Consider the following 12561-nt stretch of genomic DNA (forward strand, 5'->3'; position numbering starts at 1 on the left):
TTAGGATGATATTAGAGAAAAAATAAGAACGTCGTAAAATATGACCAGCCTTAAAATTAAAGAGCTTTCCCAATTTTGCTTAAAATTGTCTGATTTTATAAGAAACTTCGTAATTGCAGTAGTTTTACTTCCCAACTTTAAGCAGATTTGTTTGACGCGAGGGCTAGTTTTTATAACCCAAGGTCATTCTGTATATTTAAGTGACTTAAATTTCAGGAACGCCAAGAAGAACATCACACAGGTTCAAAAATAATCATCAAAATTATTTTTGTTACGCTTTCCATTTGAGATGTATCAAAGAAAACTTCCAGAAGTAAATAATGCGGCTATGGAAACCAGGTACCAAGCTATAACCATAGTTTCTTTTTTACATTTCGTGACGTGGTTCTCACCACCATCTAAGTAGTAGCGATCAAGTAGACGACAGTGATGAGGATGAACATAAAAACAAAGAAGATGAGAGCCACGCGATCCAACACATTTGCACAGATCTCGAATTCATTCTTCACTCTTCTTTCTTCTTCTTCATCTTCCATCTTTTTGGTCATCAAGTGAAGATTTTTCTCCATCAGTTTCTCTGCACGTTCATTGGTGAAACCATTGCCTGCCACTCCTGTTGGAGAGAAAGATGGACTTGGTCAAATTATAAATCTTTTGTCAATAACAACAAAATAAAAATTATAGATTTTAAATAATATCTCCCCAATAACAAGGCCAGTGCAAAGCTACCAATTAACATAACAAATAACAAATGGACGGCTTACTTATAAACTTGAACTGCGCATCACACAAGAAATCTGGTATTACAAAATAAGAAGCAGTCTTTCGTTTTTTTTATGTTGATCACTCATGACAATAGGCGCACTCAGTCACCATTGAGCTCAAACATTACACCTCCACTCTGGAGCCCCATTTAACATACCTGACGCAGGAGGGATGTCGGTTAATAGCATTTGTTGTTCTTTCATGACGAGTGATTGTCTTTCTTGATCAGTGTTTCCATTATGATCAGTGGTCTTTGCGATGTCTTCTCTCTTTCGGTATCCAAGTTTGACGGCCAAGAAATCATAAACATACCTGAAGTGTGTAAAAGAACAATATAAATAAGGAGTTCAAACATAAACAATTTGAACTATGACTTGAGAATGAGGTATTTGATTTTAGGGAGTGGTAGTTTATGTAAGCTTTTTATTTTTGGGTGAAATAAACGAAAGTCACGCCCAACGAAAGTCACGCCCAACGAAAGTCACGCCCAACGAAAGTCATGCCCAACGCCAAGCTCTGCAAGCTTGGCCAACTAGCGACCCAGCTCTGGCTCAAACACAGTATTTGTGAGCGTAAAATTGAAGCCTGAACCGCTCAACAGCAAAATCTAGAATGCGGTACTGAGTTGGCGTGAGTTAATAAAGATTCATACCAACTGTGTTACGAACTGTACTGCAGAATGAGTAATAAATACCTTCTCATCCAGTTAGGAATAGTCTCTCCTTCGGCAGGTGTTTTGAGGTAAAGCTTAAGGATATAGCACATTGAGGAGACCATCATCACCATCATGATCATGACACAGGTGAAGAAGATACCTAACAAAGGGATGGTCTCCGAAGAAGCTGGCACCATGTCAGCAACTATGAGCATGAAGACCGTCATCGCCAGCAGAAGTGTGACTGCAAATGATACTCGTTCTCCTTTTAAACAATTGAAAAATTGTGGATTGGCAAATACTGGCTGTTGTCAAATTTTAGCCAAATAAAATAAATTACATTTTAGTGGGAGAACTAAAGGAGGGGAATTCAAACGTATGTAGCAAGCTTAAGAAAGATCAGTTTATATCCCTTTGTATATCTATAATAACTTTGATTTTGATAATATGTTGATTCTCTGCGATACATTAACAAACACACACATTCTCATCAAACTCCCGACTCATGTTCGACATTACCTGATTCTGCAGGCAAGAAGAATGCCAGCAATGTCAGGAAACCAATCAGCACCATGGGAAGCAATAGATTCAATACATAAAACAGAGGTCTTCTCTTCAGGACAACTTCTACGGTGACATCAGGGTAAGGTTCAGGACAGCATCCATAATATTGAACGTTGCGAACGTGTTTAGCGCTTCCCAAGGCCCATTCTGAATGGTTAGTGTAAGCATCTAAAGGAAAAAAAGTACTTCTCGTATTCAAAATAAAAAGGTCAGCCGATGCTAAATACCACTCGTTGTGCGGCGAAAAACAGAAAAAACACCGAGTACAAAAAACAGGGGGGTCATGCACTTGGTACCAGACATGACGATTAGTACCTAGGTGGGTCATATTTGATTTTTAGAATTCACAAGTAGTTCATTGTTGATACTAACTGCTATGAGCGAGGGTGTGCTTTAAAGCCAATCAAATGGTATCTTTAGGGTCCTAACTGCTCGAAAGGCTGGTTTTATAAAAATCAATAACTTACAGCTTTTTACTATTATTCTTTTTATAAATCCAATGTCAAAGATTGCTTGTTTTGAAATTGTGTAAAATTCACAAATTTCAGTTTCATTTTAATTATAGAACCTTGTTGACCTTAAAATTATTGGAAAAGACATTATCGCGGATCGCGCTAAGGAGGATTTTTGCTTGAAAATTTCCGATAGAACTTTGTTGTAATGTGCCAAAGACCAAATTAACTGGTAGAACTTAGTGGAATATGTTATTTTGAGCCATGGAATTAAGATATTTGAAAGTTTACAGCATTAAAATTAGTTTTTGGCATATTAAACGTTATGAACCAAAAAACTCAATTTTTTCAAAATTCATGATAGAACCTTGTTGAAGTAAGGTCGCGAGTAGTCAAAAGTCTTTGTGCTAAGGCGTGGTGGGTGTACTCTCAAATTTTCAATTCTGTTGTTAGGCTAGTCATCATGGTGTCTGGTACCCACTGCATGAACCCCCCCTAATATTTAGGAATAGTAAGGAACAGGAGAAAAGGCTACCATAGTTTAATTTTGATCTCATCGTGATACTTGTAACGTCGGCGCTGATCTCTAAAAACTTCAATTTTGCGAACAATTTTACAATTCTCCATGACTTTTTCAGAAGTTTTACTTTTTACATTCTCTTGCTTTCGTCATGGCATTGTCATAGTAGGAGGCTACATTGCTTCGAAAGAAGAGAAGACCGTCGTGAGTCAGGTTAGTTTTACCCTACTGATGAGTACGGTTGTTGCAATAGTAATTCTGCTCAGTACGAGAGGAACCGCAGATTCAGACAATTGGCATTTGCACTTGCTTGAAAAGGCAATGGTGCGAAGCTACCATCTATAGGATTATGACTGAACGCCTCTAAGTCAGAATCCGTGCTAGAAAGCAACGATGAATACCTTCGGTTTGGCGTTAGGCGAACACGAATAGGCTCTTTCGGGAGCCGTGAGTCTCGACGCGTCGCCTGTATTATTTGTTTGAGTACAAGATATGTTGTAGCATACCTTTTTGTTCAGAATTTCATGCTTTTTCTGATAGTGTCCATAAGAATTCAACTTGGAAAAATGTGTTGCCTAATTTTAGGGTTAAGAGTACAGCGTCAGCTTTTTGGCCATAAAAACTTTTGCCAAGCCTAATTCTCAAGAACAGTTTCGAAATGATGTCAATTTTCAAACCAATCAATTTGAACAGTGATTCACTGCAAAATTACCAATTCTAGATTTAGATCATTGGTACCCAAACTCAAATACTTGGTAGAAATCCATTCCCAAAACAATATTTGTATTTTTCAGGATTCCCGTAATGGAATTGCGCCTGCTTTTTGTCAAAAAAGTTAAAACCTTTATGGACTTTATTTATGACGTACTAATGATACTAATTTTTCTAAATCTCCATCAAATTTGTGACATTTTGGTATGTAAATATGACCATGTTTTGTTTTGAGAAAAGTCGATTTTCAGATTTTTTTGGCCACTACAATTAATGAGGTTTAAAACAGAACTTTGAGGGCTTTACGATTCTTTGGGGTCTAACCATGAATTTTCTTAATGATTTTTTCGTACGTACCATAAGTATAGGTACCTAAAAGGTAGAGCAGGTTTGATGACCTTAAATTCAATTGTGTAATCTCTAGGTCCGAAAAACTTGATTTTTTTGAAGGGATTTTTGATAAAATTCTGAATAAATTCGAGTTTTAAGGCACTTTAAGACACTTTGCAATAATTGAAATTCTCGAAATTACGTATTTTATGAAAGAACATTTATAAGAGGTTGTAAAAAGGTGAATTATACAAAATTAAATCAAGTTTGGTGGCTAAGAGAGCCCAAAGTGCAAATTTGTTGGTTTTAAGGGGTAAGTGGTTTTAAGGGGTATCCAATGGTACCACTATCGTAAATCTTGAAAAAAACTTGAAAAGGTCTTACTAGTGTCGACATCCATTCGATTTGGTTGAATGTCCACTAACAAACCGTGGTATGACCACAAACCGAACTTGAATTTACAGACTTGTGTATCGAAAGGGAAATATTTGATGTTCATACTGCACATGCCCGTCAACAAACCCAAACTGAACCAATTTACTTCGCCATCATTGTTGACGATCAGCCTCGTTTTCAAGAGGTTCAGTTGACCAGCTGTGACATCACCAAGAACACTGAATGAAAAAACATTTAATACAAACCTGCTAACAGACATATAAGGAAAAGTTAAAAAATAACATTTAGGCTTTGTTTGGGAGATACGAAACTTGTCTACCCCAATTGTTTACAGTTTAAATTCTTCCCTGATCAATTGACAAAAACTAGCGACGACGAAGTAAAATACATGTACTTTTTCTAATCTGATAAATAACCCTTTCAGGACATAATTTACATACTTGTAAAGAGTGACATCAGGTACCCACAGCCTTTGAGGATCGAAGTTGGTTGATTTGACATCATTATAATGTGAAGCATTCCAAACTAAGTGCTCATCTTTCCAATACTGACGGAAGAAAACACTCAACGCTACTGATTCTCGTTTCTCGTCCTATGAACAGTGGAAAGGATGAAAGGGAGATCAAGTTAAGAAAAAACTGCGTCAAATCTAGAGTTATGCTAGACGATGTTATCGTCCGTTACAATTATAGTAAAGGCGAGAAAATATAGTACGCGCAAAGTTTACTGCCGTTATGACGGTAGAGGGAAGCTGCAAACTCTTTGCGGCAAAAGTAAAGTCGTTTGCGCATTTTCTTCGGTCTTGGGCTTATTTCTTAGATAGTGATTTGTCTTAGACTATAACATAGTCTAGAATAATGCATGCACTGACGAGAGAAAAAGTATTAATTGTTGAGGAGTGAAACCGAATGAGGTGAAGAAACCGTTCCATTAATTGAAAGGGTAAAACGGACTCGACCCAAACCTTTATTCAGATTGAGGCGTCTTTTAACGACACTTGGTACGTCGATATTAGTTATGTCACTTACAACTTCGACGATTTGTTGAAGAGCTACTTCGAACTTCAGTTTCAAAACATCGTTATAGTCGAGCACAGGGCGAACTTCATTGTTGTACTGACTCATCAAGTCTTCTTTCAGCAGGTATTCTCCGTTCTTAGAGGCTGTGTTCTGGTTGACACCTCCACACGAAAAAAGTAGTACAGTTATGTGTTAAGGTGGGATTGAAGAAAAGCAAGTAGTGTTCGCCAATAAAATATGGGTCATTAAGACTTGTTGTGCGCAGATTTGTAATACCTGCGCAAATTTGTAATACTTTCTGCGCAGATTTGTAATACCTGCGCAGATTTGTAATAAACTTTGCGCAAATTTGTAAAACTTGAGCTGCGCAGAAATGTAATACTTCTCTGCGCAGGTTTGTAATTTGGAATTTAGATTTTTACTTCGAGGGCATATGTTTCCCACGATGAAAAGTTTCGAAAAAAAGACTTAAAGTCTATTCACGATAAGTGTGAACTCTTTTTTCTTTTACCTATAACTTTTGAAGGAATTCTTCAATCTTTATAAATTTGGTATCATTGGAAAGATATTAGTGAGTGGAACAATTTGAAATAAAATAATCTTTAAAAAAATTCTAAAAATGAAAATGAAAATGAAGAAGAAAAAAATGAAGATCTTGTAGAAAAGTGCTATAACTATCATTTTCACTGAAGTGAATCCTCGATCATCGAACGCCATCACTGTGAAAAAGATTCTCAAAAATAATCATTCAGTCAAGAGATATCAAACAAAGTTAAAAGCTGATTGACGTCTAAAAACGCTGTTTTCTGCAGTTTTTTTGCTGTTTTTTGGGGTCAATCACTTATTAACTTTGTATCATAACTTTATATTGAATAAATATTTTAATGAAATTTCTTCACAGTGATGATTTCCTAAGATCAAAGAATCTCTCCAGTAAAAATGAAAGTTATAGCATTTTTTTACAAGATCTTCCTTTTTTTCTTCTTCAATTTCATCTTCATTTTTAGAATTTTTTTAAAGTTTTTTTTATTTCAAATTGTTCCACTCACTAATATCTTTCCTATGATACCAAATTTATAAAGATTGAAGAATTCCTTCAAAAGTTATAGGTAAAAGAAAAAAGAGTGCACACTCATCGTGAATAGACTTAAGAAAATAATCAGAAAATCACACAAAGGTTGTAGATCTTTTGTATGAACATTAACTTTATAAGAAACGAATCAATATATTTTAATCTAATAGAAATTGGCTTTTAGCAGTTGGTTCTTTCAATACAAACATGGGATTGGGATTGGGAATAATTTTAATATTTTCATTTTTCTTATAAGCATCAACTTTATAAGAAACGAAACAATATCTTTTTTATAATCTAATGGAAATTGGCTTTCGGCGCTTGGTTCTTTCAATACAAATATGGGATTTTGCTTATTTTATGTATTTTCATTTTTCTTATAAGTATCATCTTTATAAGAAACTAATCAATATCTTTTGATCTAAAGAAAATTAGTTTCTTATAAAAGCAGTGCTTATAAAAAATAAATATATTCATGTCATTCTTCGTACCTTGCTTACTTCGAAATAACAATTACCGACAAGAAATAATTTTTATTTTACGAGTTATTGATTAGTTTCTTATAAAAGCAGTTCTTATAAAAAATGTACATGTTCATGTTATTCTTCGCACCTTGTTTACTTCGAAATAAACATTTACCGACGAGAAATAATTTTTATTTTACGAGTTATTGATTAGTTTCTTATAATTTTCTTAGATTTTACCCCCAATTTGGGATTTCGAAAGAAATTTTTACCCCCACTGTGGGAAAAAGTTGTAAATTGTGAGTCCATACTTAAACCTTTCACTCGATTAGGTAAGTGGGAGGGAAATGCGCTAATTGAAATAACTAGAATAGGGGAACGCCAAGATGAATTCACATCCTAAGGGTGGGAAGCCTACACTCCCTACACTAGAGTTGTTTATTGCCCTTACAATCCAACTAGACATACTTTAAGCAATAGCTTTTTGATAAACACGGGCATATAAAATTGGGATGAACAAAAGATACTCACATGTCAGAAGCAAGAAATATTTGAACAAAACCAAAAGCATATTTAACACGGCGAATGAAATATGATTTTACCCCAAATACAAAAATACAATTTCTAAAAAGAAAGAAATAAATCATACTAAGTTTATTTTCAGAATTTTTCTAAAAATTCTTGTTTTCTATAAAGAAATATTTCACCCAGTGGATGCCATTGAAGAAGTAATTGAACTTAAATTAAGCCTAATTGAAGTGCTATGTTAAAAGAATAAAAGATCCATTCTACCCCCTAAGACATCTCAGGTACAATGAAGTAACTCCCAAGAAAGTACGGCGCAGTGGCGTGGTGGCAGGGGGGTAGGTCCCACCAGCAGAGCCCATTTGAGAAGGGGTGCCGAAAAATTAGGGGCGCCAAGAAGGTCTTTTCAGACGTCCCTGTCGAAAGATCGGCAATTGAAAAAAATGGCGACCCTTATCACCTCAAAAACGCAAAATCTTCTTTCTGTTTATGTTTTAGTTTTTCTATGATTTTTTTTTGTAAGAAACTAGCTGTAATAGGAGAAAAACCTAATAATGTTTAGAGATCAAAATGAGCTTAGTTCCAGTGCTTAATTTGTATTTGTAAGCAAGTTAAATGTATAGATAGGGGGCGCCAAAAACAAAAAGATTTTTAAAAAGGGCGCCAAATTCTGCTTGGCAACTCTAGAAAAATTTTCCCGCCACGCCACTGAGTACGGGAGTGAAACTATCTAAAGAACTAACGTATTCTTAGGCGCTTTCTTTATCTTTTTTAACGCAAACTTCAGGGAAACTAAGCACCCATAATCCTTTGCTAAGTTTCATTACGTAACAACTCACACTAAATATCTTGTTCCTTTTTAATTCGCATAATACTCTACAGGCGACAAACGCATACTGATTACCAGTATAGTGCACTCATTTAAGCACATAATTGTGTTGAATAAAACGGATATTTAATTCCTCAAAAACTTTTAGTAGAGCTAAACCCATATCAGTTTTATAGTATGAAGTAAAAGTTGCAAATCCTATGTCAAAAATGAAACCAAGAACATATGCTGATAATTTAATAAACTGACTAAGACAGGGAAAAGCTTAGTTTCATTTATCAAAAGGTATACGGGCGACATTTCTATTTTAAAACATTTTGATCCATAAACGCCCTGGTGATATATAGTTCAGCAAGTTCGATAACTCCTTGTGAAAAGGTGTAGAATTTCCTTTGATGGAGGCTGTTATTCTCATCAAATGAAAATCTCAATATTATAGTATTCAATATTAAATGATTTTAATAAACTAGTCTTTGTAGCTATGTATGATATTAAATATTTTGGGGCTTTGTCCATGCAAGCTTCCCTCAATTTTCCCATTGATTTGAAAAAAACGTGAAAAAATCCATTAGCAATCTGCGAGAGAAGATCAGAAGCTTTGAAAATGAGATGCACAATGACGCATTGCAAACCACAGCGTCAATTCACATATGAGTCTGCTAAATCACGCGCCTCATGCGCCCTATATTTTGAACGCGCCCACGCGCCTTAGTGCCCAAGCGCCTCGCTTTTTCACGCGCCTAAATTTTTCACGTGCCTTAATTTTTTTCACGCGCCCTTAAATTTTCACGCGCCCATACTTTTCACGCGCCTTAATTTTTTTCACGTGCCCTTAAATTTTCACGCGCCTCTGTTTTTCACGCGCCTCTGTTTTTCACGCGCCCCTATTTTTTCACGCGCCCATATTTTTCACACGCCTATAATTTAATTGCTTTTTGGCCCATTCTCACCTTGAAAACAAAGAAATGTACATCTCCTCGAAAATAAATTTTAAATTTCATTTTTCGAGTTACGTAACTCTAAAACAAAATTTTAAAAAAATATTTCGAGTTACAAAACAACAGTAAAAAACTTTTTCGAGTTAAAAAGCCCACTTATGCCGTCATAATTTGAGACTTGTGACGTCACATTCGTCGTAACTCAGGTTTGAGTACTCAATGTGTTCATTTGATTTTTTACAAATGATGAAAACTCATCACACAGTTAGTTTCTAGAGGGAGCAAAAACCCCCTTAAGTGGCAACCCCCTTTTGAACATGGAATAAATTTGGAAAACCGAAAATTTTGGAAAATCTTAGATAAAATCTAGAACAACCCAGATATTATTGATTCACAACGCTTAGAAAGAGGAGATGTACATTTTTTTGTTTTCAAGGTGAGAATGGGCCAAAAAGCAATTAAATTAAAAGCGTGTGAAAAATATGGCCGCGTGAAAATTTTAAGGGCGCGTGAAAAAATAGGGGCGCGTGAAAAACATAGGCGCGTGAAAAAAATTAAGGCGCGTGAAAAATATGGGCGCGTGAAACTTTAAGGGCGCGTGAAAAAAATTAAGGCGCGTGAAAAGTATGGGCGCGTGAAACTTTAAGGGCGCGTGAAAAATTTGGGCGCGTGAAAAAGCAAGGCGCGTAAGGCGCGCGAGGCGCGTGAGGCGCGTGATTTAGCAGACTCGTTAAACATAATACCAAAATAAATACATACATTGATACCTACTCCTAAACGTTTTGAAGTTGTCCTAGTAAAATTATTCATACCCTTATGCTAAAATTCTTGCAAACTTACAACGAAATAAAATCAAAAAGTTTCAATATGGGGAAGTAAATGCTTTAATCTAACTTTTAATCTTTTAAGCTGATTACACTTGAAAAACAGCACTGTAATCAACAGAAAGACAAGCTATTAATAATCGAGCTCATGCAGTTTAAGCCCATCTTAAACAATTAAGTTCGTTAAATTACCATAACATTCTCGAATTAATGGATTTCATAAAAACAGTGCTGATAAGAGGGAATGACTTTTTACAGGCATGGTAAAACTAAGGCTGGAGATAAGTGATTTAAGAGGTGTCTCACAAAAAAATATTTACGTAGTCCACTACGCAGAAGAATAATTTGGTAATTCAACCAAACCAAAAATTCAAAAGTTTATATTTTAAATACAGCTTAAAAAGATGTCTTAAATCTTAACTTATTGAAAAATTTTACAGAAAGTATTACGTCATAGCAACATTGATGTGAAGACAAAATGAGAGAATGAAAAGCCACAATCATATCAAACATGGACTATCACTATCTTCCTGGAATGCACCATAAGAAGTAACAAGAAAATCAAAGAGAATTCTAAAAGAATCGGTGAACAGTTTCCTTGGTAGTATAATTTGGAAATAATGCTTGTTAAAATAAAATTGATATATTATATTTAAAGCTAGAAACAAAAATGGTTTCTTCTTAGGGTAAAAATGAAAAATTTATGATATTTTGAATCACCTTTAATAACACCTGTATGAGTTGTATTCTTAAACCAAAAATCACATCAACCGCTTTATCATATCGCGTTAAATATCAAATCAAAGAACTTACAAAAATACTACCTCTAGGTATCAACCCTTGGACCTGCGTAAAGTGTAGAGAACATACCAATGATTTTTAGATATTCAGAAGAAATGGTTATCAAACATAAAGCTGATAGAACGGCAAATCTCACATTTGAAATTCGATTAAATTATACAAGGAATTTTATATTCAATCTAACCCAGTATTACAAGCCAAGTCTACAGAGATGATCAAGATTGATCTGACATCCTCGTTACAAAGTTGTAGAAAAATGCCTTGAAATAGTGGTGAATTTTCTTCTTTAAAGGGAGGGGCTACAAATAATTTTACTAACAACTTTCCAAAGGATTGCTGTAGATCACAACATGACTAAGTACATAGCTTGCTAAAAACAACCTTAGACCTCCCCATTAACTGTTTTACAGCACAAATTCTGGATAGGAAAAACACTCTCTAGAAAAAATACATTTCATTCTTACATTTCAAAAGCTGCGAGCCTGTGCATCAAAACTGATAGTGAAAGGCCCTATAACTGTGAGCCATGCACTGAATGAAATCGTGGCAGGTTCATTTATTGAGAATAGAAAAGGAAAATTAATTCACGGGACGTCTAGAAGCATAGTTGGGTCAATATTGGTTTCAGTTTGTCAAATAAAGGTTGAAAATATGGAGACTATTAAATGTAAAGGTGTCGACTTAAACAGCCTTCGTGTTTTCCAGCCCAATGCCTCCCCTGGAAATTATAGGGAAGTTAATGAGAGAATACAAAATATTTCAGAAAAATTTACTTTCACTCTGAGCATACTGTGACATGTTTTTCCGATCGCCTATGGTCAATAACTGTGATAATAAAGTCTTGCATTCAATAACATGTTTCTCGCTGTCTTGTAATAGTTGATAACTGTTCTAAATTTTCATGCTATAGAATGTGCCTTGTATTTTTGGTCATTTTCATATGATGAAAAATACTTTTGGTTTTGCTGATTAGATTAGATTACTTTAATCGTCGAAATTTTAGAAGCGGCTAAATCCTGACAATGCGGAAACTTTAAATTTTTATTTTTTGGCGTCTTCGATGTAGGGCCAGGGTTTCTAGTAACGGCTTGTCACTGTGCCGGGTGCATACTCGGCGCCTTGGGCCCCGCAGGGTTGCTAGTAACGGCTCGAATTTCAGTCAGGTTAAAAAAGGGGTACTTTTACCCATATTATAATAACATTACCCCCGTATTTTGCCAGTTTGGTATAAAATGTTATGAATTGCGTGGTTTTGCTGTGCGGCGATGGCTCAAGGGATAGAGCGCTGGCTTCCGGACCCGAAGGTCTTTCTTTGGTGGTGGTTCGAATCCCACTCGGTGCGAAAATTAGACTGGTCGAAATTGATGAACAAATGATTGACAGGTATGAAAACTCAGTCAGAAATGAGAAACTAAGTCTCAGAAACTAGAAAATAGAAAAGGAGATCGAGAGATAGGAAGTGGAAAATAGATCCGCATTGTCAGGATTTAGCCGCACTTGAAATTTTGGCGAGACTAATTTTAGCGTATATTAGCGAGTCAGGAAAATCTTGAACTTTTTTGGATTTATTTTAGCGAATCACGATTTCAATCAATTTCGCATGGATAAATTTTAGCGAATACTCGTTTTACATTCTTGATTTAATTCGTTTTCTAGCATTTCTTTGCACTGAAACCCTTCCCATTGATAAAAATGT

General features: G+C 35.3%; 1 protein-coding gene across 1 annotated transcript; it reads right to left on the minus strand.

The window, feature by feature from the left end:
- Window positions 1-9: 9 nt before the first annotated feature.
- LOC136811573 (acetylcholine receptor subunit alpha-type acr-16-like) lies at window positions 10-7577 on the minus strand. Its single transcript, XM_067068200.1, has 8 exons — window positions 7480-7577; window positions 5422-5573; window positions 4834-4985; window positions 4382-4611; window positions 1940-2152; window positions 1460-1685; window positions 923-1077; window positions 10-613 (listed from the first exon to the last, which is right to left on the minus strand). Exons 1-8 carry the CDS (start codon window positions 7517-7519, stop codon window positions 399-401), a joined length of 1383 nt encoding a protein of 460 aa, XP_066924301.1. The 5' UTR covers window positions 7520-7577; the 3' UTR covers window positions 10-398.
- Window positions 7578-12561: the final 4984 nt, after the last annotated feature.

Source organism: Clytia hemisphaerica, unplaced genomic scaffold (assembly GCF_902728285.1).
Source record: "Clytia hemisphaerica strain Z4C2 unplaced genomic scaffold, Clytia hemisphaerica genome assembly, whole genome shotgun sequence".
Lineage (NCBI taxonomy): Eukaryota > Metazoa > Cnidaria > Hydrozoa > Leptothecata > Clytiidae > Clytia > Clytia hemisphaerica.